This window comes from Myotis yumanensis, unplaced genomic scaffold (genome assembly GCF_028538775.1).
Source record: "Myotis yumanensis isolate MYYU_CA2020_CCGP unplaced genomic scaffold, mMyoYum1.0.hap1 SCAF_4, whole genome shotgun sequence".
NCBI lineage: Eukaryota > Metazoa > Chordata > Mammalia > Chiroptera > Vespertilionidae > Myotis > Myotis yumanensis.
In genome coordinates, this window is record NW_027223755.1 from 35,808,350 (window position 1) to 35,829,529 (window position 21,180).

The following is a 21,180-nucleotide window of genomic DNA, read 5'->3' on the forward strand; positions in this document are numbered from 1 at the left end:
TGTGGATTTGAAATGATCTTGGTTTTCGATGTGCTTGTTGGGAGAGCTCTCTGTTCCCCTCAACTTCTATGCTTCTAGTTTTGCGTAAATTATGGAGCTCATTTTAGTTGTTGACATTTTAGTTTGTCTTTCTAATATTGAGAAAGTAGGGGATTTATAATTACTATATAATTTAAAGTATTTTGGAATGTGTTTTTTGGAAGCAGGTATGCTGAGAAATGTCTGTCAAAATAAACATTTTCAGGAACGCAAGCAGCATGAAACCAGGGAGTTCACTGCAGCACGTTAGAGCAAGCCAGGCCCTTCTTTGAAAGCAGGCTGGCGTTCCATTAGCCATTTAACAAAGCAGGAAATGTAGACCGTGTTAGCAGTGGATTTAATTTAAACTGATGTATTTTTCTTCTACTGTGGAAAGCCTAAGCAACCTTACTTTGCTGTATATGCTGATTAAAAGCTGGCCATTTAAAATAGTGAGTAAGGTCTTGTAAGTAAAGTTTCAGGCCCAGTAAAAGGTATTGCTTATATTCTTAATTTATGCTTAGAATTTAAATAAAACCTCAGAGGTAGTAGCTCATGAGAGTTCCCAGATTTACCTCTGTGTGGGCAGGTGTGGGAACCCAGGGGTCACTGTCAGGCAGTGGAGATTGAAGCTATGCCCCTCTAGGTGTTCCATGGCCAGGGTTGGTTATTTCCACTTGGGTGGAGCAGACTGAGAGAGGCGAGGGCCTGTGCTTACAACCCGCCTGTAGGGGTGGGGTAAAGCCAGGTGGGTATTGGTCAGGGCTCCTGTGGACAGGCCCAAAATATGGTCTCCAGAGGTGAGAAGAGGCAGCAGAAGTGGTACTTAAGGCAGGTGTGGTGTGTTCCAAATCACAGCAAGCAGGATGTTCCACAGGAAGGCCTCGCATTATAGGTAAACTGCAGAAATGGCTGTCGACAAGGATGGCCACGAACTAAAGTCCAGGTGGTGGTCCACAGATTTCATCTCCTGTGATGCGTGGGTCATTTGTTAATGGGTCTTGGAGCTCTGTGTCAATGTTCAGAGGTTGCCTTTGGGCTCAGCAGGAAAGAATGCCGTGATGTGTTGGAAGGACCCTGTGAGAAGAGGTTGACACAGGTTTGGAACATGGCACTTTAGTCATTCATTGATGGCCTTCCCTAAACTAATCACACACGAGTGAGGAAGAAAGCAGATCGGTGGGCCAAAGGTTGGGCTGTGATCTTTCACTTCCTCCTGACTAGTGTGGCGGTCTGTCTCAGACCCTAGGGGAGAAGCGGGGCCTGCTGCAGGGAAGGGCTAGGTGGTACCACCGTCCTGGTCTTCTCAGTGGCTCCCCCTCTGGAGAGGGGAGGTATGGAAGCTAAACGCCAGCCAGGGTGTGACAGACACCCACAAATGAATTTATCACATGGAGTTTTGAGAATTTCTACTATATGGGTGTAGTAGGATCAGTGGTGGAGTTTAATGAGTGACTGGTGTAAACTGACCAAACATCTTTATCAGTTTCTGCTGAATTCTGCCAAAGAAAAGATTCATCTGCAACCATTTTCATAATACACACTTAAAAGTGCTTGATAGCCCCAGCTGGGTGGCTCAGTTGGTTGGAGCATTATCCCATTTGCAGGTTCGATTCCCAGTCAGGGGCACGGCATGTACCTAGATTGCAGGCTTGATCCTTGATTGGGGCGCATACGGGAGGCAAACAATTGATATTTCTCACATAGATGTTTGAATGCCCCCCCCTCCCTCTCCCTAGGAATCAATTTAAAAATACCCTCGGGTAAGGATTAAAAACAAAAACAAAACTGCTTGATATATCTTAGAATAAGGAAGTTGGTGCACCAATCCCAAAGGTGGATTACTTCCACCAGCTCTGTTGAATAAAGACAAATGAAGCCTTGAACATTTGCTAGACCATCCCAGAATTCATACAGCCTCTTCAAAAAATGAACCCAAGTCATTTTAAACCATGGTGAGCCATTTTTACCTCGGTGTGATATCTCCTAGCTGTTCTGGAAATTGTATAGGCCCTTTGGAATTAAAGGGATGCTTTAGCGTCTCTCACCTGTGAAAACATATGACACATCCCAGGAAAAACGCCCCATCCTTTGCTCAGGAATGGCTCCAGTGCAGGTGATTGGCAGGAGGCCCTGGGTCAGAGAAATGATTTCTTAGGCCTGGTAGGAATGTGACATTTCCAGTCCCCTCATTGCCCCAGCGCGTGGTTTTACCAGAGGGCTTTGGAAGCACAGTCCCCATGCATTTCCATAAACGGTTATAAATCATTCACTTTCAGTAACTTTATTACTGTGGATAGAAATGAGCACGTGAATGATATTTGTGGGAAGGGGTAGCAAGACTATTATGGGACAAAGACATCTTTGATAGTTTTTACCAGATAGAACTTGAACGGACAGGCAGTCCGTTTGAGGCAGTGTGTCAATTCGAATAGGACCCATTAGCACATCGTGTCTAATTAAGCACTAGATCGAAGGGCTTGTATTCTAAGTACAAAAATAATTTTAGGGATGTGATTGGTACCTTGTTAGGGTAATTGAGTCGACAGAAAAAGCTCATAGGAAAAATAAGACTTGAAATGGGCTTTGAATAAAAGGAACAGTTTGAATAGGGGAAGGAGGAATAACATTTCAGTTCAAGGAGTTTCAAAGATTTATTCAAGATAAATTGCCAAGTACAGAAATAATGAAATGGCTTGACAAAATTAATCAGAAAAAAGCTAACAACCATATGGTTTCACTCATAGGTGGAATATAAAACTGAAACTCATAGACACAGACAACAGGATGGTGATTACCAGAGGGAAGTGGGTGTGGGGTGTGTGTAAAGGGGGCCTAATATATGGTGACAGAAGATGGTTTGAGTTTGGGTTAAAAAAGAAATAGAGGCTTGATATTTTTATCAGACTGTAAAGAGCAGGAGATATTTCAGTGACAGTATCATAAAAGCATCACTTAGTTTGAAAGTATTGCCCAGCTCTTTGTGTGCACATGAAAAAAGGGAAGCCAGCAGGGGTTAAGGGTTTCATGGGGTATCACCCCACCCATGAGTGCCGACTCTGGGGTCTGTGGAGGGCTCTACTCCGCTGCTCTGCTGCCCGGGCCTGTGGAACCTCCGTGAGCAGTGCTGCTCTCAGTGGCCGGTCAGAAGTCCTCTAAGTCTCCAGCAAGTAATCAACTAAAAGTCTGTGCAGTTTGCTCCTCTGGGTCACAGACAGTAGAGAGCCACATGCAGTTTTCATAACTGTTGTCATAAGGCTCCTAATCACTCCCTCTGTCGGTTCTGCGGTGGAAAGAACCATGGGAGTCAAGTAGAACTGGGTCTGAATTTCAGCTCCTGCTACTTACTTGCCAAGTTTGTTATCAAGTAACTCAGCCTTTCCAAACTGTTTTCCGGTCTTTGACATTGGAATAATGCTTCTGTCCTGGGGTTGTTGTGAGAACTGTGAGGTGGTCTCTGCTGTGTGTGGTGTCAGCTCTGGTTTTTAAGGCCCTGCGAGAGCTTGCCTCACTCTCAGCTCCTGTCCCCCTGGTTCCCCATTCCTGGTGAGCACTGTCTCACCGTTCTCCCCTCTGACCCCACCCCCGTTCCTAGCCAGCAGGGATAGGCCCCAGGCCAGGGAGCCTGTAAATGTGAGAGGGACCCTCTCTGGGCAGCTGCTGCCTCGGAGTGGGTGCATGCTGAGAGGGAGGAAGGTGCCCTTGTAGGATGCCCTTTCCTCTGCGTGGCATGGTGAGTGGAAGGGCCTGGATTTTAGTGCCAGTTCCTCCTGCCACTGCCCAGGTGCCTTCACACAGTGCACACAATGTACAGCTGTGCACAGCAGCCCCAGACACTGCCACTCACTGCATCTGCACGAAGCCCCTTGTCCTCTAACACGTAAGTGTTCTCATCTGCTCAGCCACATTTCTCAGGGACAAAGGCCGCTTCTCCTTTTGAGCTCTTCCTTGCATAGAACGGCACAGAATGATAATCATCCAGTGACCTGTCTTTTAACCTCTGATACACATCCCAGCTTTCAAAGCACTTTCACCTACCACCTCTGTTAATGTACCCAGCAAACCTGCAATGCAAGGCTTTTCCCCTCATGGAGGGAAACGAAGGTTTGAGGGGTTAAGCATAGCGTAAGTGCTGTGCCCTTTGTAACTAAAGGTCTTCAACACATTTAAAGCTCAAACAGCAGGTTTTCTTCAATCATGGTGTGATGTTTACCCTGCTAATCCTTAGGTAGCTAAAGCAGATCACTATAGGGCAACTAAAGTAAAAACAGGACCAGTTAACATGGGCTGCCTTTGAATGAAACCCATTCTAAGTATATTTACATATTTCAGATTTCATGGATACATTCAGAAATATTAATGTAGCATAATTGAAGTCTGATATGGCACCTCAAGTCCAGAGAGGAAAATAAATGACTCTTTCTCCCCCTGTCCTTTTACACCTGTCAGAGTTAATTTTTAACCACTGGGGGATTGCAAAACATTCATCCTAAAGAGCCTGATTCATAAATCTTGTTTTAAATTCTCTGGGCTTGCCTTTCAACCAGGACTAAAGCACTAAGGTAGAGTGAAATGACATTCAAAGAATTTTACTTTTCTCTGATTTGTTTTTTTTTATTGAATTTAAAATGTGGTCTGACATTAGAGGTTGTTTTAAAGTTGAGAAATGAAACCTTGCTTGAAAAAAAAATGCATGCATACATTTAGATGGGTTGGAGTAAACAGAGGCAGGCCATCAGGGTTATGTATTGAAAAATAGGAAATTTTACTTGTACTCTGAAAAAGAAACATTTCAGGGTGCGTATGTTGGCATACAGCTCAGTTTTACTTCTGATTTCACAGTGCAGGCTTCTATTTCCAGAGACAGTGGCTGAGGGGGAAATGACAGGGCAGGAGTTCTTCACTAAGCAGTGGATGCACCTTTTCAGATATTTGGCGGGATGTCATTTTTGCGCATATGTAAACCTGAGTTTATTTAGAAATTCAAATGGACAGTCTTCTCCATGCGGGGTCATTAGGAGAGCCAGATATGGAGTGATGAGTTTGCATCATCCTGGAAAGCCCCTTTGTCCTAAGTTGTTTTAAGTTAAATTATAAAGGGAGGCATTCATTTAACCCTTAAAGGATGATTTGGGTTCATGTTTTTGTTTGTTTTTTAAGTGGCCTTTTGTTCAGAAATGATAGCCCACCAAAACAGGTAAGAAGTTGTGCAGGATGAATGGTGGCCGTTAAACAATTGTGATTTGATGGTGATGTGCACATATGAATACAGTGTTCAGTCTGTAACTTTCACAGGTATTTTTAGTGGTTAAGGGACCTGCTGAGAAGTGAAATATGAACTATTTTTGCCTCAGAAACAAGTTTTACCAAACTTTGGGAAAAGGAAAATTAGTAAGACATACTGTCTTGAAGAATTTGGAGGGCTAAAGTTTATTTTTAATTATGTGTGTAAGTTCTCCAGGGTGGCTGTCTTTGAGTCTCAGATAAATGCTAAAATAAGTTTTCTTCCAAGAGCTTAGCAGCCACATGAAAAATATTTCCTACGTTGTTATGACATCTGTGCATTTATTAGTTATTTGTTAGTAAATCATATAGATTAAGTGACATTTGGACACCTATTTTGTGTGAAATTTTGGACATAATATGAGATGAATGTAAAGTACTGAAACTTGCCTGGTTTTTCCCAAGCAGAAGTCACTGACTCTATTCTACCAGCAGAGGGCTCCCTTTTTAAGCTAATAAAGAGCATGTGTCTGCAGATCACTTTTCCACCACTAAAACTGAAGAGGAAAAGACCCAGCTCACACTTTCAGTAATATAATTGGACCTCTATGGTAGATGATGATACATATTGTGAGAAATTCAAAGCAAAGTTTACAAATCTATTTTGAGAATTTTCTGTAAGTAGAGGGTGTACTGCTTTCCAGTGGATAATTTTCTTCTGAAACAGAAAATATATTGTTGGACTAGAAAGCATTTTAGTCTTAGAAGGTTTTGGCATGAATCATCATGTGCCTCCAGACAGGTATGCTTAAGAGACTGGTGTTTCCGAAGTTTCTAGCTTTAGAAAGACTTTTAAAAATAGAGCAAGATTATGCTGCTCACGATGCAAGGGTAGCCTCTGAACTAACCATGTGTCCCAGTAATCACTGGGCAGGAGCTGGAAGATGCACTTACACACAGTTTTTGTTTTCATTAGAAATGGAGATCTTTCACCAATTACACCAACGGAAAGTTTGTAAAGTCACTTTCACTGTGAGTGCAGCAGCACTTCCCAGATGTTGCAAGTAATCCTGAAACCAGCTCCCCGTTTCCTGCCGGTGTAGACTTTTTATCAGCACCTCAGTCTTTATCCCTGCATGTGACCATTGGGTCACCTTCCTATACAGAATCTGAGGGTGTTAGAGACCACACCCATATTTCTTCAAAGAGAATTTGAAGGTAGCTTTTTAAAAATTTAGATAAGCTAAAAATAGAAAACAAAAGGTCAGTTTTGTTGCAAGTGTGAAATTTCTGGTATGTGGCTTAGAAGACATTAGCTTCAGTTTCACTTGTTAATTTTTATGTTCTCTGGCAGAGGGAAGTGAAGAGCAGGGCCAGTGGGTGGAGGAAAAGGAGTTCTGGTCCTCCTGCTATAATCTTGTGCAAACCACTTTACCCCTCTGGTCAGAATTGTGTGTGTGTGTAGTATGAGGGAATTGCTTGAAGTCATCTCTAAATTGCTGTCTGGTTTTAAAGGTATGATTCTGTGATTTTTACATTGTGTTTTGGTTCTTGGAGTAATAGTCAAGCTGATATGAGTGAAAAGTTTCTGAGGTCAAATTTTAATTAAGTCTGGTTCATTGCACCTTTCTCAAATAGAGGACAAACATCCCCCAGAAAGGTATTCCATCTGCTTGTCCTTCTCCCATCCTTTGCTCCATGTGGCCATCGCATGAACCCGGTGCAGACACCCCTCCTAATTATTACAAAACCCTCTGGCTATTGAAGCCCAAGTTGCAATTGACTATAGAAATAGCTGCAGCTGGGATTCTTCTTTCTCAGTCTTCATGTGGTCGTGCAGCATAGTATCTATGCAGAGTTAGAGCCATCTTCCCTAGGACTTGAAATGTTTTTTTAGACCTGTTCCCTGCCCAGTTGCTGCGTAGGGCTTTCCTGTTACACCTGCGGGCTGCCTGTGCTTGTGTGTGGGAGGAGGTGGACTGAGCAAGGCATGGTGTTCTGGGCCATTCCGAGGGTTCAGGCCTTTACAAGCAGGGCTTTGATTCTATTTTTTGCTGAACTAGCTCAGCCACTTCCTGTGTTTGGCTGCGCATAGTGCCTCGCTTCACTGTGGCCACTTGAGCCCGGCGAGCCAGCGAGCGCGCTGCCGCAGCCAGTTAGAGAGACTATTTTAGGTCCCCGCACAATGGCCTTCTCATTTCCTCGGTGAAAATGAGCGAGTTGGCCTGGCATTGGCCACTTGTTAGCAGATGACAACTTTGACTTTGACTCGGGCTCTCCTCCCCTCCCCGAAATCCCTGGCTCAGCAAATATTTGAACCTGCCCGAGTTAATCATGAAGCCGCGATCTTTATCTGAGAGAGCCCTGCGAGCGCCGGTGCCTTTTCCCTCCCGGGTACTGGACCCGCGTCCAGCGGCTGTCTCCGCGGGGAGCCGGTGAGGGTGCAGCGGCGCGATCCTCCTTCGGTCCCAGGGGTCCTGCGCGCTGGCAGCCAGCACTGCCTGCCTGAGAGCCGCGGGGGGAGCCGCGGGGCTGGTCCTGCTGGCTGGAAGAATAGCTTTTTGGATTTTTTTTTTCATTGTCGGATACAGGCTTTCAAAGAGAAACCGTTGAAATGCATAACCTGCAAAGTAAGTTGCTTTTAATTTGTGCACTTCTCTGCCCCTTCGCTGTTGCATTAGGGTTTTTTTTTTTGTTGTTTTTTGTGGTGTATTTTTTGTAGTTCTGTGAGCGAGAGAGAGATTGATTAAGCACTCCCTGAGGAGGGCAGATGGCAGATTAGGGAGATGCTCCTTTCCTGGAGGGGCACAGGGTGAGGGAAGGATGGGGTTAGGTTGGAAGCGGGGAAGGAGGTAATTACAGTGCCGGGCTGGAAGTTGGTGCCTGGCCAGGCCTGGGAGAGACGTGGAAAATCACCTGTCTCCCTGCTCCCTGTGCCACATGGGCTCCCTTCTCAGCCCTGGTTTGCACCAAGTGCTTCCAGGGCATGCGGCCCTCTGTTGGAGGCTAGAACTTGTCTCCCTTCCTTGGGGGGGTATCACTGTCTTTATTAAACCGAGAGGTTTCTTTCTGAATCTTATTTGAGGGCACCACCACCGCCACTTTTACTTGAGTTTAGGTTTAGTTAAGCTCTTAGGCAAATAGAAAAGTGAGTGGGAGGGTTTTTAGGCCGAGTCTGCCTTCATGGTTAATGAGAAGATGAATTATAAGCTAGAGAGGGGATTCAAGTGAATAGTGCTCCGAGAATGGCCTGCCTTTGCTCTGCTCTTTTATATAGTTTATGATTCCAACGTTGATAGAACGTCTAAGAGTAAATTTTTAGGGCTTCTGTGCTCTTTAATCTCACAGATACTGTGTGGATCACAGAGCCCACTATAGTTTTTTAAATCAGCCACATTTACATGGGGTGAGGGCTTCCCCCACCCCGCTTCTTCCTTCCCTCTCATCCTATTGCAAAGAGGGACCATTTCTTAAGGGGAATGTACCTTAGGCTCCAGTAAGAGCAGCAGGATTATATAGAGAATAGCTTTAAAGAAAAAAAGATTAATAATTAGGCTTATAGGGGAATTGATGTCTTTACATTAAGTACTGCTAAGAAGGAATAGTAATAGTCCTCCCCAGTGTGAGGCATTTGAGGTAGAGGAGATAAAAGCCCCCTCCCCACCCCCACCTCCCCAAAAAGTGATTACATCATCCCCACGCCCACCCAAGCAGTGTTAACACAATAAATCCCAGGATGGGTTCACCGGTGAGAATACTTTGCCAAGAAAGCTCTCCCCCCTCTGCATTCTGATATGTATGGCCTCTTTCTATTTGGAAGACAGCTTACCTTGACCAGTCTTGTTAGGCAGTAACATTAAAATTCTCATTAATGATGTTGACAGTTCTGTTGATTATTTCTGCTAACAGACCTCTTCATTCCTGTTAAGAATTTCCAGTGTTAGTCCATAAAGTATAGTTTTGACTTTGCAATGTTTGGACGAGGAGGAGAGCTTGCCTATGTATTTCCTTGTACTTGAGCTTTCTAATGTGGTACACTTGTGACAGTGTTTGAGTTTTTATGTAGGACTGAGATTAAATATCCAGAGTCCTTTCTGCTTTTAATACCTATGGGAGATATTTAAGGACTGTAAATTATACCTTAAATATACCGTTTTCATGCATTTGTAAGATTTTTAAACCAAGGAATGATCGGGCTATCTAAAAACCCAGATGCACTAGGGGAAAAAAAGCTACGTGCTGCAGCATATCAGCTTTTGTCACCCTGCCAAGAGCGGAGCGTACCAAGCTGCAAGGAGCAATAAAAAGGGAATTAGAAAACTCACTGCTGGAGGAGAACAGTCAAATTAAACAGCTTTTGGAAGCGATGAGCATGTATACGTTGCAGTTCTATTAAATGTAGCTTAGTGAGGTTGGGGTTGTGCTAAGGCTGATACAGAAGAGAAATAATGAAGCAGGAGTGGTCTGGTGACATTTTTCTGACTTGATTGGCTGGGCTGTGTGATGTAATAGGTTACAGTGCAGCCCCTTATAGGTTTTAAAATGAATTCCAAGACACCATTACAAAGAAAGCCGGACTCTTTTCTTATAACTGAGCTCAGCCAAGGAAACTCTCGCACAAATGTACAACACTGTTTGGAATATGGAAGACCTGGATTTAGAATATGCTAAGACAGATATAAATTGTGGCACAGACTTGATGTTTTATATAGAAATGGATCCACCAGGTAATACTGCAGTATATTGTAGAAAGCTAGTTAATTTTGTGGCTTTTTTTTTTTTTTGACCACTCTGTAATAGAGCCTCTTTAGATTTCTATTTTTATTAATTTGTTCTAATTTAATAATAATTCATTTTATCATAGCATGTGGAAGCAGGCAGATCAGATTGTATGTGGTAAATGCTTATTCTTAATTGAATGTCTATGAATGGAATGCCGGTTTTTCACTGGTGTCTTTTGTTAAGATCTTTTGCTATTTGGGTTATATTGTTGTATAGCGTTCTTGTAATTGAATTGATGTCTCCTTTGTGCTGCTTTTCTCTGTTGCCAATGGAGGAGAACAGTGTGATACTTTGTGGGGATAGCACTTGGTACTTCAGAAAGCATGTAAAATGTAGCAATGATTGCAACTCAGTTCTAGGTGACCGGAAACTATTCTAAATCAAATTTTGAGATTTTGCCTCCTGTCCTAAGATACTATATTAGGATACTATAAAGAGAAAAGAATTTGGCTCTCCATTCCTTAGTCCTAGTCTTTATCACATAGTCTTTTGATAGACTTCTGAAATAATTTTACATAAATTAAAATCGTAACTGTGCTTTAAAACTTATGACTTAGAATTTAGCTAAAAAATCCTGGGTTTATTCTGCTTTCTAACTTAACTTACCCCTATGTTATTAGCCCATTTCCCAATGAAGAAATTTCAGAAATACCACAGCCTTTCATTTGTCACCAGTTGGTATATGAATACTGATTTGACATTGAGAAAGAGGAATATAGTTTTTAATCAGTTGACATATAGAGCACAATTTCTCCAATAAAAAATTAACACTAAAGAGATTTAGGTCACAGATGAGTTTCTTAGAGTGGCTTTTGGCAGAACAGTGCCTGAAATACTAAGACGAGAAATACTAACTCTCCTCTGAAAACATATTGCTGTAGGTGAGCCTCTTTACCACACCAGCATTTGTGGAGGGCAGAAGCCAAATTTGTCTCTCCTAATTAAATAGGAGGAAATTAAAGCCAACCCATGTGATTCCTCCTGCTCACTGTGCATGCATGGTTTCTGACTTCAGCTGGATTTGACCAGGCATGAAACTTTAATATAACCAGAACCTAGAAGTAGAAAATGGCACAACTCTGGATTTACTCTGAAATTCTCATTTATTAATCTCCAAGCTGTTTTCTTCAGTTTCTTTTCTCTTTGAGCTGTACTCTGAAAGATTTCTGATTTTTTTTTTTTTTGGAAGAAAACAATCTTGCATGTTTCATGGAATTCTGAATTATTGCTGTATGTCACACTCTACTTTCATCCAAAGAAATTAGGTCTGTTTTAAAATGTTCAATTGTAGTTTGAGGTTGCAAACACCTTTTTCCTTTCTCCTTAATCTACAGCACTGCCTCCTAAACCACCAAAACCTACTACTGTGGCCAACAACGGTATGAATAACAATATGTCCTTACAAGATGCTGAGTGGTACTGGGGAGATATCTCGAGGTAAGCCCACAGAAACCCTTAGTTTTCACTAGTGATAGAGAGTTTTAGGTTAAAAGAAAGAAAAGCACCAGCTTGCTAAGTTCCATTTTTAGGCTATCATCCAATATAAGCATTGAAGCATACTGGATTCCCTTCCAAAGGCTACCAGAGAAGTCACTCAGATGCTGGAGAGCTGTGGGTGCTGGTGCCACCGGAAATTACACACTGAGAAGTTCGATTATTGACAGATGTCAGGGAGGCACCGGGACGAGTGGCACTGCCCAAGGCAGCGTGCAGGCACTCCTGTCACGCAGAACTCTAAGAATTCATACGATTATCTCACAATAAAATAAAGTGGCATTTTTATTCTTAGCTTTTTTTTTAAGCGGGGAGGGGTGGGGAGGGAAACCTTTTTGGGATCATGATTTGCTGATTTGTTAGCATCTTTGCTTAAAAAATAAAAACGTGTACCACAGTTACATGGATAGTGAAAGTAGGTTGTTGTTTTTTTTAACTCCCATGCACCTGTTTATAATGAGATGGAGTTTGTAACATTTTTATATAAGAATAAATTGTTGAGCTTTGAAAATGTAATTAATAAGTATAAATCTATAGGGAAGGGTGTTAGAGGCTTTTTCTGTACTTTCTGCTCAATTTTGCTGTGGACATAAAATTGCTCTAAAAATTAAGTCTATTTAGATAATCACTAAATCTTTGAGGTAAGCCCTGTCTTGTGTTCTTTTCACGTCAGGGAGGAAGTGAATGAAAAACTCCGAGATACAGCTGACGGAACCTTTTTGGTACGAGATGCATCTACTAAAATGCATGGAGATTATACTCTTACACTAAGGTGAGTCAGAGAATGGCGGTAAAGCTGGGGTGGTTCAAGTTGACATTAAAACACATTTCTTTAAAGGAAATTATATGCCATTACATTCATATTGTATTTACAGGAAAGGAGGAAATAACAAATTAATCAAAATATTTCACCGAGATGGGAAATACGGCTTCTCGGACCCATTAACCTTCAACTCTGTGGTTGAATTAATAAACCACTACCGGAATGAATCTCTAGCTCAGTACAATCCCAAGCTGGATGTGAAGTTACTTTATCCAGTATCCAAATACCAACAGGTAATCAAATGCTCACATTGTTAATGTCATTTAAATAAGGTACTTTCAGTGCTTAGAAACACTTAGAAGCAGATGAATTGCATGTAATGAAATTTGAAAAGCTTTGTACTTGTAATCACAAAATTACAATTTCAGAGTAGTTCAATAAAATAGTCTAAGGATTTTTACACGTCAGATATTTGGTTAAATAGTTCTTAATTGATTACATACCTTATCCATTAAATTGTTTTTTCTTCTCTCTCTAATCCTTCTAGGATCAAGTTGTCAAAGAAGATAATATTGAAGCTGTAGGAAAAAAATTACATGAATATAACACTCAATTTCAAGAAAAAAGTCGGGAATATGATAGATTATATGAGGACTATACCCGTACTTCCCAGGTGAGTTTTCTGTGAAAATCACATTATAATTTTAGAAGTGTTAGTTATTAAAACCTAACGCATATTAGCTTCAAAAACAGAATAAAAAGGTTGAGTTTTTACAGTATAGTGAGGTTGAGAGCTCATTTGTGAATCATTGTGGATTATTCGAGTAATTTATTCATTATATCTCTATTTGTAAATGAAGCCTATAAGTATAGAATAGTAAGTTTACAAGAGAAAGGAAGAGGTTCCTGTGAGTTTTAAGTTTATTTGACACAATTCTTGATTGAAGAATTATTTTTAGCTTGGAAGTTCCACAGACTTGTGGAATTTGGCTAATATCAGAAATAGGGATTTAACCATCGGGACCGGCAGGGGGAGTAAAGGGCAACATGGATGTCATGAATTGCTGATAAAGTGGCATGACTTTAACCAAGATGGAAACTTAGGAAACTGTCAGGTAGTCATTTTCCATAGACTGGAATAATTCCCAAAGGAAGTGTGTGCTTTTGTGATAGTGTTTTAGTGAGTCTATGAATTAGAGTCCCACCTTGCTAACAAAGTACTTAACGTTCTAGATAATCATAATGGGAGTCTCTCACAATAAGAAATCACCTGTTCTACGAAAGGTGTGACATGGTCTTACTAATATTGTGTTGCAGGAAATCCAAATGAAAAGAACAGCTATTGAAGCATTTAATGAAACCATAAAAATATTTGAAGAACAGTGCCAAACACAGGAGCGCTACAGTAAAGAGTACATAGAAAAGTTTAAACGTGAAGGCAATGAGAAAGAAATACAAAGGTTGGTCAGAGGAGTGTCCCTTTGTTCTGCTAGAGATAACCAGGATATTCTTAAAAGGCTTAAAAGTGATCTTGCTTTCTGTGCATATTTAAAAAACAGCGGGAAGGGAAAGCAAAGCATTCCTTGCCTTAGGAAAATGGCTGGGGCTCCACAGGGAGCCTTTTCATATAAACTGGGGGATCCCTTCATGATGAACTCGGGTGATCACAGATGCGTTTCTCTTGCCTGCAGGATTATGCATAATTATGAAAAGTTAAAGTCTCGGATCAGTGAAATTGTGGACAGCAGAAGACGACTGGAGGAAGACTTGAAGAAACAGGCAGCTGAGTATCGGGAGATTGACAAGCGCATGAACAGCATTAAGCCCGACCTCATCCAACTGAGAAAGACAAGAGACCAGTACTTGATGTAAGTGGTGGGCACGGAACCCGCAAGGGAACGACTGCCAGTGGCTAAAATTAAGGCTAAGTTCTGAATGCGTTTTCCCTCTGAAACTCTTTCAGGTGGTTGACTCAGAAAGGTGTTCGGCAGAAGAAGTTGAACGAGTGGTTGGGCAATGAAAACACTGAAGAGTAAGTCGTTACCACAGATGGAAGCAGCAGGGTGTTTTTTTTTTCATTTTAGGAAAATACATGACTTGCCTTATTTAGGGAACAAGTGAGGAATTTTACTGAGTTTGGAACATCTTGTAGGAGAAAATGTATAAACCCAGTCTCATTATCCAGAATATTTTAAAGGGAGAGTTTAGGGAGGGAAGATACAGACTCCCCCTTCCCCCTATCATTCCAACACTGTGTCCACAGTGATGTCCCAACATATTTTTGGAACAATTTGAAAAAAGGGACAGAATTAGGCTGAGTATGTTTTTGAAGCTTAAGCATATGTTTTGTTTGAATTATTTGAAATCTGGCAATCCTCCTAGACCATCAATTTCCTGATCTAAACTGGACAAACAGGATTGTTTAATACCTTTTTCTCTGCCCAGGTACCTGAGCTTAATACTGACTCTTTGTCCAGGGAAGTTACCTAGAAGGCTCCCCTCCCTAGATGAGAGGGAGGGCTGGTTGAGTCAGACGGGCGATCGCTGGTCTGGCCTGCTTGTAGGAGGGGCAGAACCGAGGTAGAAGAGGTGAGGGTAGGCTTGTGGCTCCATGCACCTCACTTAGGAACCTCCTCCCTTCCCTCCTCAGCCAATATTCGCTGGTGGAGGATGATGAGGATCTGCCCCACCATGACGAGAAGACCTGGAATGTCGGAAGCAGCAACCGAAACAAGGCTGAGAACTTACTACGAGGGAAGCGAGACGGCACTTTCCTGGTCCGGGAAAGCAGTAAACAGGGCTGCTACGCCTGCTCTGTAGTGTATGTATCTCCCGCCCACATCTCCTGTCTCCTGGAGGGGGGTTCATTCTGCCAGCCATGGGCAGGGAGGTGAAAAGTTCTAACCTGAATCTTATGGCACACAGTATAGGAGAGGGAATAAAACAGGCATAATATTTAAAATCTGCCTGTCAGTAGAGTCTAGTAGAAAGAAACCTACTTTGTTTGGGTACCAATTCAGGGACTACTTTAAGTCTTTTTTAAAAATGTATATGGCAATGTTTGCCTCGAGGCTAGTAGAGAGTCTGAGGTAACTCACATAAGAGCACCACACACAGGTGAAAAGTCCCCATCAGGAACTGTCCTTGAGGTAATTACACCCAGAAGACATGTTTGTCCCCTGGCATATTTTCTTTGTTGATTTCTTAATAGTCCAGGGAGCACTTTGAATGGACAGTGAGTTTTTGGGTCACTGGCGTCATTTCAGAGTGCGAGGCTCTAAAACAAGCATGTCAAACTCGGGGCCCGTGGGCTGCATGGCTCGTTTATTTGGCCCGTGTTAGAGTTTGCTTGCTCTAAAAGCACATCCTACTCTGCAAGCTCTCTCATTTACGGAGACGTCCTATAGGAAGGAGGTGTGAGAAGAGCTCTGAGTAAGTGGCAAGATGGAGAGACACGTAGACACTTGAAAGCCAGCCTGAGAGAAGGGATCCTATTAATAACTAGTCACACCTCTGGTCACACAGCGGCGCTGATGGCCGGCGGCTCCCACTTGTTGCGTGCTCGCTGCATTCCAGGCATTCTACCAAGCACATCGTGCACATCATCTCATTTCTCAAAGCCACCTGGTGACACATATTACTATCATGTTCCTCTTACACCATTTTAAAGATGAAAATACAGCGGCTCAGTGAAGCTGGGTTCCGTACCCAAGTCACTCAGCCAGTAAGTAGGTGGCGAAGCCACGAGTCTGGCAGTTCACCTGGGACAGTTGCCCACGTGGGCCCTGGCCTGTGTCAAGTGTATTTTTTGATGATGACTTTGTTAAAAATGCCTAGCTGCGTCACGGTTTGTCCCGGTCAAGGTCACAATGCATTTGTTCTCTCTCCTCTCTAGGGTGGACGGTGAGGTAAAGCATTGTGTCATAAACAAAACCGCAACCGGCTATGGCTTTGCCGAGCCCTATAACCTGTACAGCTCCCTCAAAGAACTGGTGCTACATTACCAACACACCTCCCTCGTGCAGCACAACGACTCCCTCAACGTCACACTAGCCTACCCGGTATATGCACAGCAGAGGCGATGAAGCGGTTCCTCCGTCCTCCTCCTGATGTTCAACCACCCGAGGCCTCTGGAAAGCACAGGGCTCCTCTCCAGCCTGACCTGTGAATTGAGCTGCGGAGACCACGTCTTCAGATGGGACTGGAGCTTTCGACAAAAAGAAAGCAGTAGGGGAAGACATGCAGCCAGCACTGTGCGATGACCAGACGTTGCTAATCTGGAGTGCTTAACCTTCCTTTCCTTTCCTTTTTTTTTTTTGGTTTAATTTAAAGTCACCACAACACAGAGAAAAATAAATGCAAAAATCTCTGCGTGCAGGGACAAAGAGGCCTTCACCATGGTGCTCGTTAATGCTTTCTGAAGCTTTACCAGCTCAAAGTTGGGACCTTGGAGACCGAGGGTGCACAGGGCGGTGGAGCCCTGGCCCGGGAGCGCTCGGTCCAGCCTGGTTTAGCCTGGTGTTGCTGTGCACGGTGGACCCAGACACTTCGCACTGTGGATTATTTCATTTCCTAACAAATGAACGATATGTAGCAGAAAGGCACTTCCACTCACAAGGGACACTTTGGGGAGAACGTCAGCTCACATGTGTTCAGAGGAAATTCTGTTGCAGCAAAGTGCCAGAAAGCGTTTTGTTTAAACTTTTCAACAAAAAACAAAACCTACCAATGGAAAAACGGAACTTGGAAAACAGGACTTCAAGTGACATTTAGTATATAAAATATGTACATAATATTGGATGACTAACTATCAAATAGATGGATTTGTATCAATACCAAATAGCTTCTGTTTTGTTTTGCTGAAGGCTAAATTCACAGCGCTATGCAATTCCTAATTTTCATTAAGTTGTTATCTCAGTTTTAAATGTACGTTCAGAATAAGCTTCCCCTGCCCCAATTTTTGTTGCTTGAAAATACTGTTGTTCCTGATTTTTGTGTTAATATTCATTTTGTTTATTCTTTTACTTTTTTTTTTTTTTTTTAAAGAAGAAATGTACAGGATGCCAGTTTTTAAAAAAGGCTTCAGAATTAAAACTATGAAATATTTTACAGTTTTTCTTGTACAGAGTACTTGGCTATTAGTCCAAGGTTAAAAAGTTCCTAACAGATTTTTTGGACTAAATGTTTTGTTGGGCAGTGCCTGATAAGCTTCAAAGCTGCTTTATTCAATAAAAAAGAGAAAGATATATGAATATGACAAAAGTATCGCGGAGTTCGACAATGTTGTTTCAAAACTCTTAAAATACGGTACCTGGCAATGTTTGTTTCATAAAGAATTGTGAACTTCCTGAATCTGGGGAGGAAGGATATAGCAAAAGGTTGTACAGGTGGGGGGTGGTGGTGGAATGCACTTTCTCTTTCTCATGATTAGAGAAAAAGTAGGTAACTGCAGAGGGAAGTTGCTTATACTTCAGTCTTTCCCACTCTCATCTGCTAGTTATTACCAATTATGACAATTACACATCTGCTACGACTCTTAACAGCGCAGCTGGTCAGATGTTCTAGTTCTGACCCTTGTTCGGAACACTGATTTCAAGGTTAAATTGCTACACTTAGAAAATGTCTCTTTTTAACATTAGACTACTGTTACAACCAACAAACATTCATTTTTGAGAAAACATGATTTGAGAAAAGATGTTTATCTGGCTGTTTGTTATTTTCCTAGCTTCCCATTCACCTTAGACCATAAAGCAAAGAGGCGTGATGGTAACTGCTACTGCTCTGGGCTGTGTGGAGCTCGTTAAAGTCATGGCCATTTCAGGAATCGTAATAACAGTCCTTCTCATTCATCCAAATAATTGCATGTGTTATACTTCACTGTGGGGAAAAGGAAGGGGTGTTAGAGTCATCTTTGCAATTCAGGGCATGAGTGAGAGGTCTCCCTGATTCACATATGCAAAAAGCCTTTCTGTTCCGTGGAAATTGTGCATGTATTGGGAGGAATAAAGGATAATTATAACCATAGTCAACTATGCTGGTAGATTAAGATGGAATCTTACAATTTCATACCTTTATTTCTCTTTCCTTCAAATATTGGGGTGAGGGGGTTTGGTTTTCTTAATGTTCCTTTAAAAATTCTTTTGAAAGAATCTGTCTAGCAGCTGACTTAACTGTAGAATGTATTTTTTTTTTGGTCCTTTTTTCATGAAGCTACTCATATCAAGAGCAATAGTCAGCCTTACAGCCAGACTGTCAGCCTGAGACTTGACTGTACTGATCTGACCACCTCCCTCTCATCTCCAGACAACTGACGATTCTCCTGGTTTGAGTCTATGAGTGTCTGGTTTAAAACTATCCTTCCATGTCTCACAGAAGTTTAACAATTAGTTAATAGTAGCTTGTAAACAAGCGTGGTTTTGTTCTTGTTTTTTTTTTTTTGGTAGCACATCCATGTATGCTATTAAGTATAAATAATTTTCATTTAATTTCCAAAATATAAGATCTGAAATGGAATGTTTCATTAACAGTACATTTCATAGTTTTGTTAGTGTTTTTGCTTCAACATTTTGCAAGATGACATGGTAGTAGGCATCTGCCTTATTTTTGCATCTCACAAGCACAAACAATAGATTTTCTTTGCACTGCAAAGGCAGGATTCCTCACTCCGTATCACAGTGAGTTACACACCTGTGATGTCACCCCTCTGCCAGGTGCCTTCTTGACTGTGTGTAGCATGCCCACCACCTATGTCCTTCCAGATGTATCGTCTCAGTGGCTCACGAGTATGAATGGATACAGCAGAGGTGCTCTGAGACATTTTCTTAGCCATGCATTGATTTCCCCCACCCAAGGTAGCATCCTAAAAATAAAGCCAGGAACTAGGCTTCAGAGAGGCCATGACGGGGCTATAAGGTGGGAGCACTGGGACCTGACATTAGACACAAGAGAAATATTATAACCGTGCGAAAAGGCAAAAAGCATGTGTTTGCAACATCTGAAAACTTCATGGCCCTTGATATATGTATATATGTATATGTGCATGGACTGTGTTTTCAGTACACCTTTCAGCCAAAACAGATCCACAGTTGAGTTCAAGTGCAAACAAGCAAATGTCTAGTACAGTTCTTGTATATGTGTATGGGTGGTTTTTTTTCCATGTGAATTTGCTTTGTTTTGTCTTACAAAGGTGAAAATTGTTTGCAAGTGAAGTGAGAAGTTCATAATTCTTTGGCGTTTTTTTTCCCCCCCTGTGTTTAAAAGTTAACTCCTTTTGGGAAGCTGGTCTCGCTTAATTTGGAAATCCTTGTTTTCAATGTGTCAAGTCAAAATGTGTGTATGTGAGCTGTCACTATAGGGAACCTATTGCTTTGTCAAGTAGCTGGTTATGAACTAGTAATGTGTTTGGGAAGTCCTACTGATGTTCCTTACTGGGAGAAAAATTCTGCTGGTTTTAACAACTGTGCTTTTGCTATGCATGGTATCCAAGTCAGCCGGAAAGCAGACTCTGAAATCTGAGTTCAGGGTCACTTAAGAAAGGGGCAGTTTAAAAGCACAATGCCTCACATGAGACAAAGTTCCAAAATGCCAAATTCTTATTTTTCAAACATCTAGTTATATAAAATACTAGTGTGAGTGGGGAGGGAACAAAATTGGAAACACTATCTAACTTAACATTAAACTTGTCACCATGAGATAGCATTAGCTACCCAGGATGCTGCTATTAAAAAAACAAAAACAAAAAATCATTTATATGTGTGTATTTTTTAAAGCTACGGTCTGTTCGATGTTTTTACAAATCTGTTTATATGACATTGTTAAAATAAAGTTGGTCTTTTGACGAGAGGGAGGATGTGATGGTCTGTTGTAATTTTGCCTTTACAAGGCAACCTGGGTGGGGGGCGGGGGGAGTGTGCCTCCTTGACACTTGGTTCAAGCTATAGATTTAATGGAGCTATGTCTTGTTGTTTTAAGTTGCTGTAATGCATTGTATTAGGGCCTCAAACAGAATAAAGATTGTTTTGAAACTTATGTGATGGTTTGAAATTTCAATTACTGCCTAAGAAATATTTCTGAAACCACGCTCTTGCTCTTTTGGTCAATGAAAGTTGCTGTCTCTGTAGCCTCCCTCCCACCCCCTTTCCTTCTACCGCCTCACTTTTGTAAAGCGGGAAGGCCACGAAAAGCGGTCACATGAATGACTGCTCAGTGTTGTTTACATAATTACACCATGTCCTTAATGATGACATAATCTCTAGGTGATGTCATTTCAAGGCCTGTTCTTGCTATAAGAAAATAGAATGCCCATCGTCCCTCAATCCCGCCACCATCCACTTCCAAACCTTCAGAATTGCTCTCTACAAACTATGGTTTGTTGAGGAGTTGTTGTGTCTGTCCCACAGGGGCAGCATGAGGCACTGAGCAGCATGCAGAGTGTGACATGGAGTTGCAGACAGAGCCAAGCACACAACAGATTCAGGTTTCGCATTGTGGCATCTAGTCAATACAGATAAAAAGTATTCTGATTCTGAAATAACTCCTATGTCACTTTCCTTGCTGAGTGAATTTATGACAATGAATGCCACTTTGCTTGTACAGTATACATACTTTAACAGCGGATAACTCCATTTTGACAATGAAATGTATCTTAATAAGCACTGCCTTAATAATTATTCAAATTATTATACATTTTGGGGGAACAGCCTATATATATGTGTTGCTGACTTTACCTGTGGGCATAGTGAGAGCCCTGGACATGTAGACATGGTCCGGTAATGGAGATGAGGGGCACATAAGTAATTAGTCCGGATTCTCTGTGTATGGCAGTAACTCAATCAGTTTTCCCTGCTCTGTTCTGTACTCCAGAGAACTGTATTCCCAGGGTCTTTTGCCCTCTGGCTGCC

At 41.9% G+C, this 21,180-nt stretch overlaps 1 protein-coding gene and 1 long non-coding RNA gene across 4 annotated transcripts in view; one reads left to right on the top strand and one right to left on the bottom strand.

Annotated features, from left to right (window-relative positions):
* The window catches only part of PIK3R1 (phosphoinositide-3-kinase regulatory subunit 1), an 86,474-nt gene extending 66,166 nt beyond the window's left edge, over positions 1 to 20,308 (top strand). Inside the window, exons 1-10 of one of the 3 annotated variants that reach the window (XM_070412105.1) lie at positions 7,424 to 7,871; positions 11,358 to 11,460; positions 12,191 to 12,289; positions 12,393 to 12,573; positions 12,828 to 12,953; positions 13,598 to 13,740; positions 13,972 to 14,148; positions 14,244 to 14,312; positions 14,931 to 15,101; positions 16,176 to 20,308. In XM_070412105.1, the coding sequence (XP_070268206.1) occupies positions 7,856 to 7,871; positions 11,358 to 11,460; positions 12,191 to 12,289; positions 12,393 to 12,573; positions 12,828 to 12,953; positions 13,598 to 13,740; positions 13,972 to 14,148; positions 14,244 to 14,312; positions 14,931 to 15,101; positions 16,176 to 16,365 (1,275 nt within the window). In that variant the 5' untranslated portion in view covers positions 7,424 to 7,855 and the 3' untranslated portion in view covers positions 16,366 to 20,308. Of the gene's footprint in view, positions 1 to 7,423; positions 7,872 to 9,463; positions 9,969 to 11,357; positions 11,461 to 12,190; positions 12,290 to 12,392; positions 12,574 to 12,827; positions 12,954 to 13,597; positions 13,741 to 13,971; positions 14,149 to 14,243; positions 14,313 to 14,930; positions 15,102 to 16,175 lie in introns of those variants that run through there. The other 2 variants (XM_070412104.1, XM_070412103.1) reach the window with 2 other exon arrangements.
* Positions 198 to 12,854, bottom strand: LOC139008635 (uncharacterized). The gene is made up of 4 exons (XR_011471171.1): positions 12,784 to 12,854; positions 9,071 to 9,162; positions 2,067 to 2,151; positions 198 to 1,095 (listed from the first exon to the last, which is right to left on the bottom strand). It is a non-coding gene; the product is annotated as an uncharacterized lncRNA (long non-coding RNA).
* Positions 20,309 to 21,180: the final 872 nt, after the last annotated feature.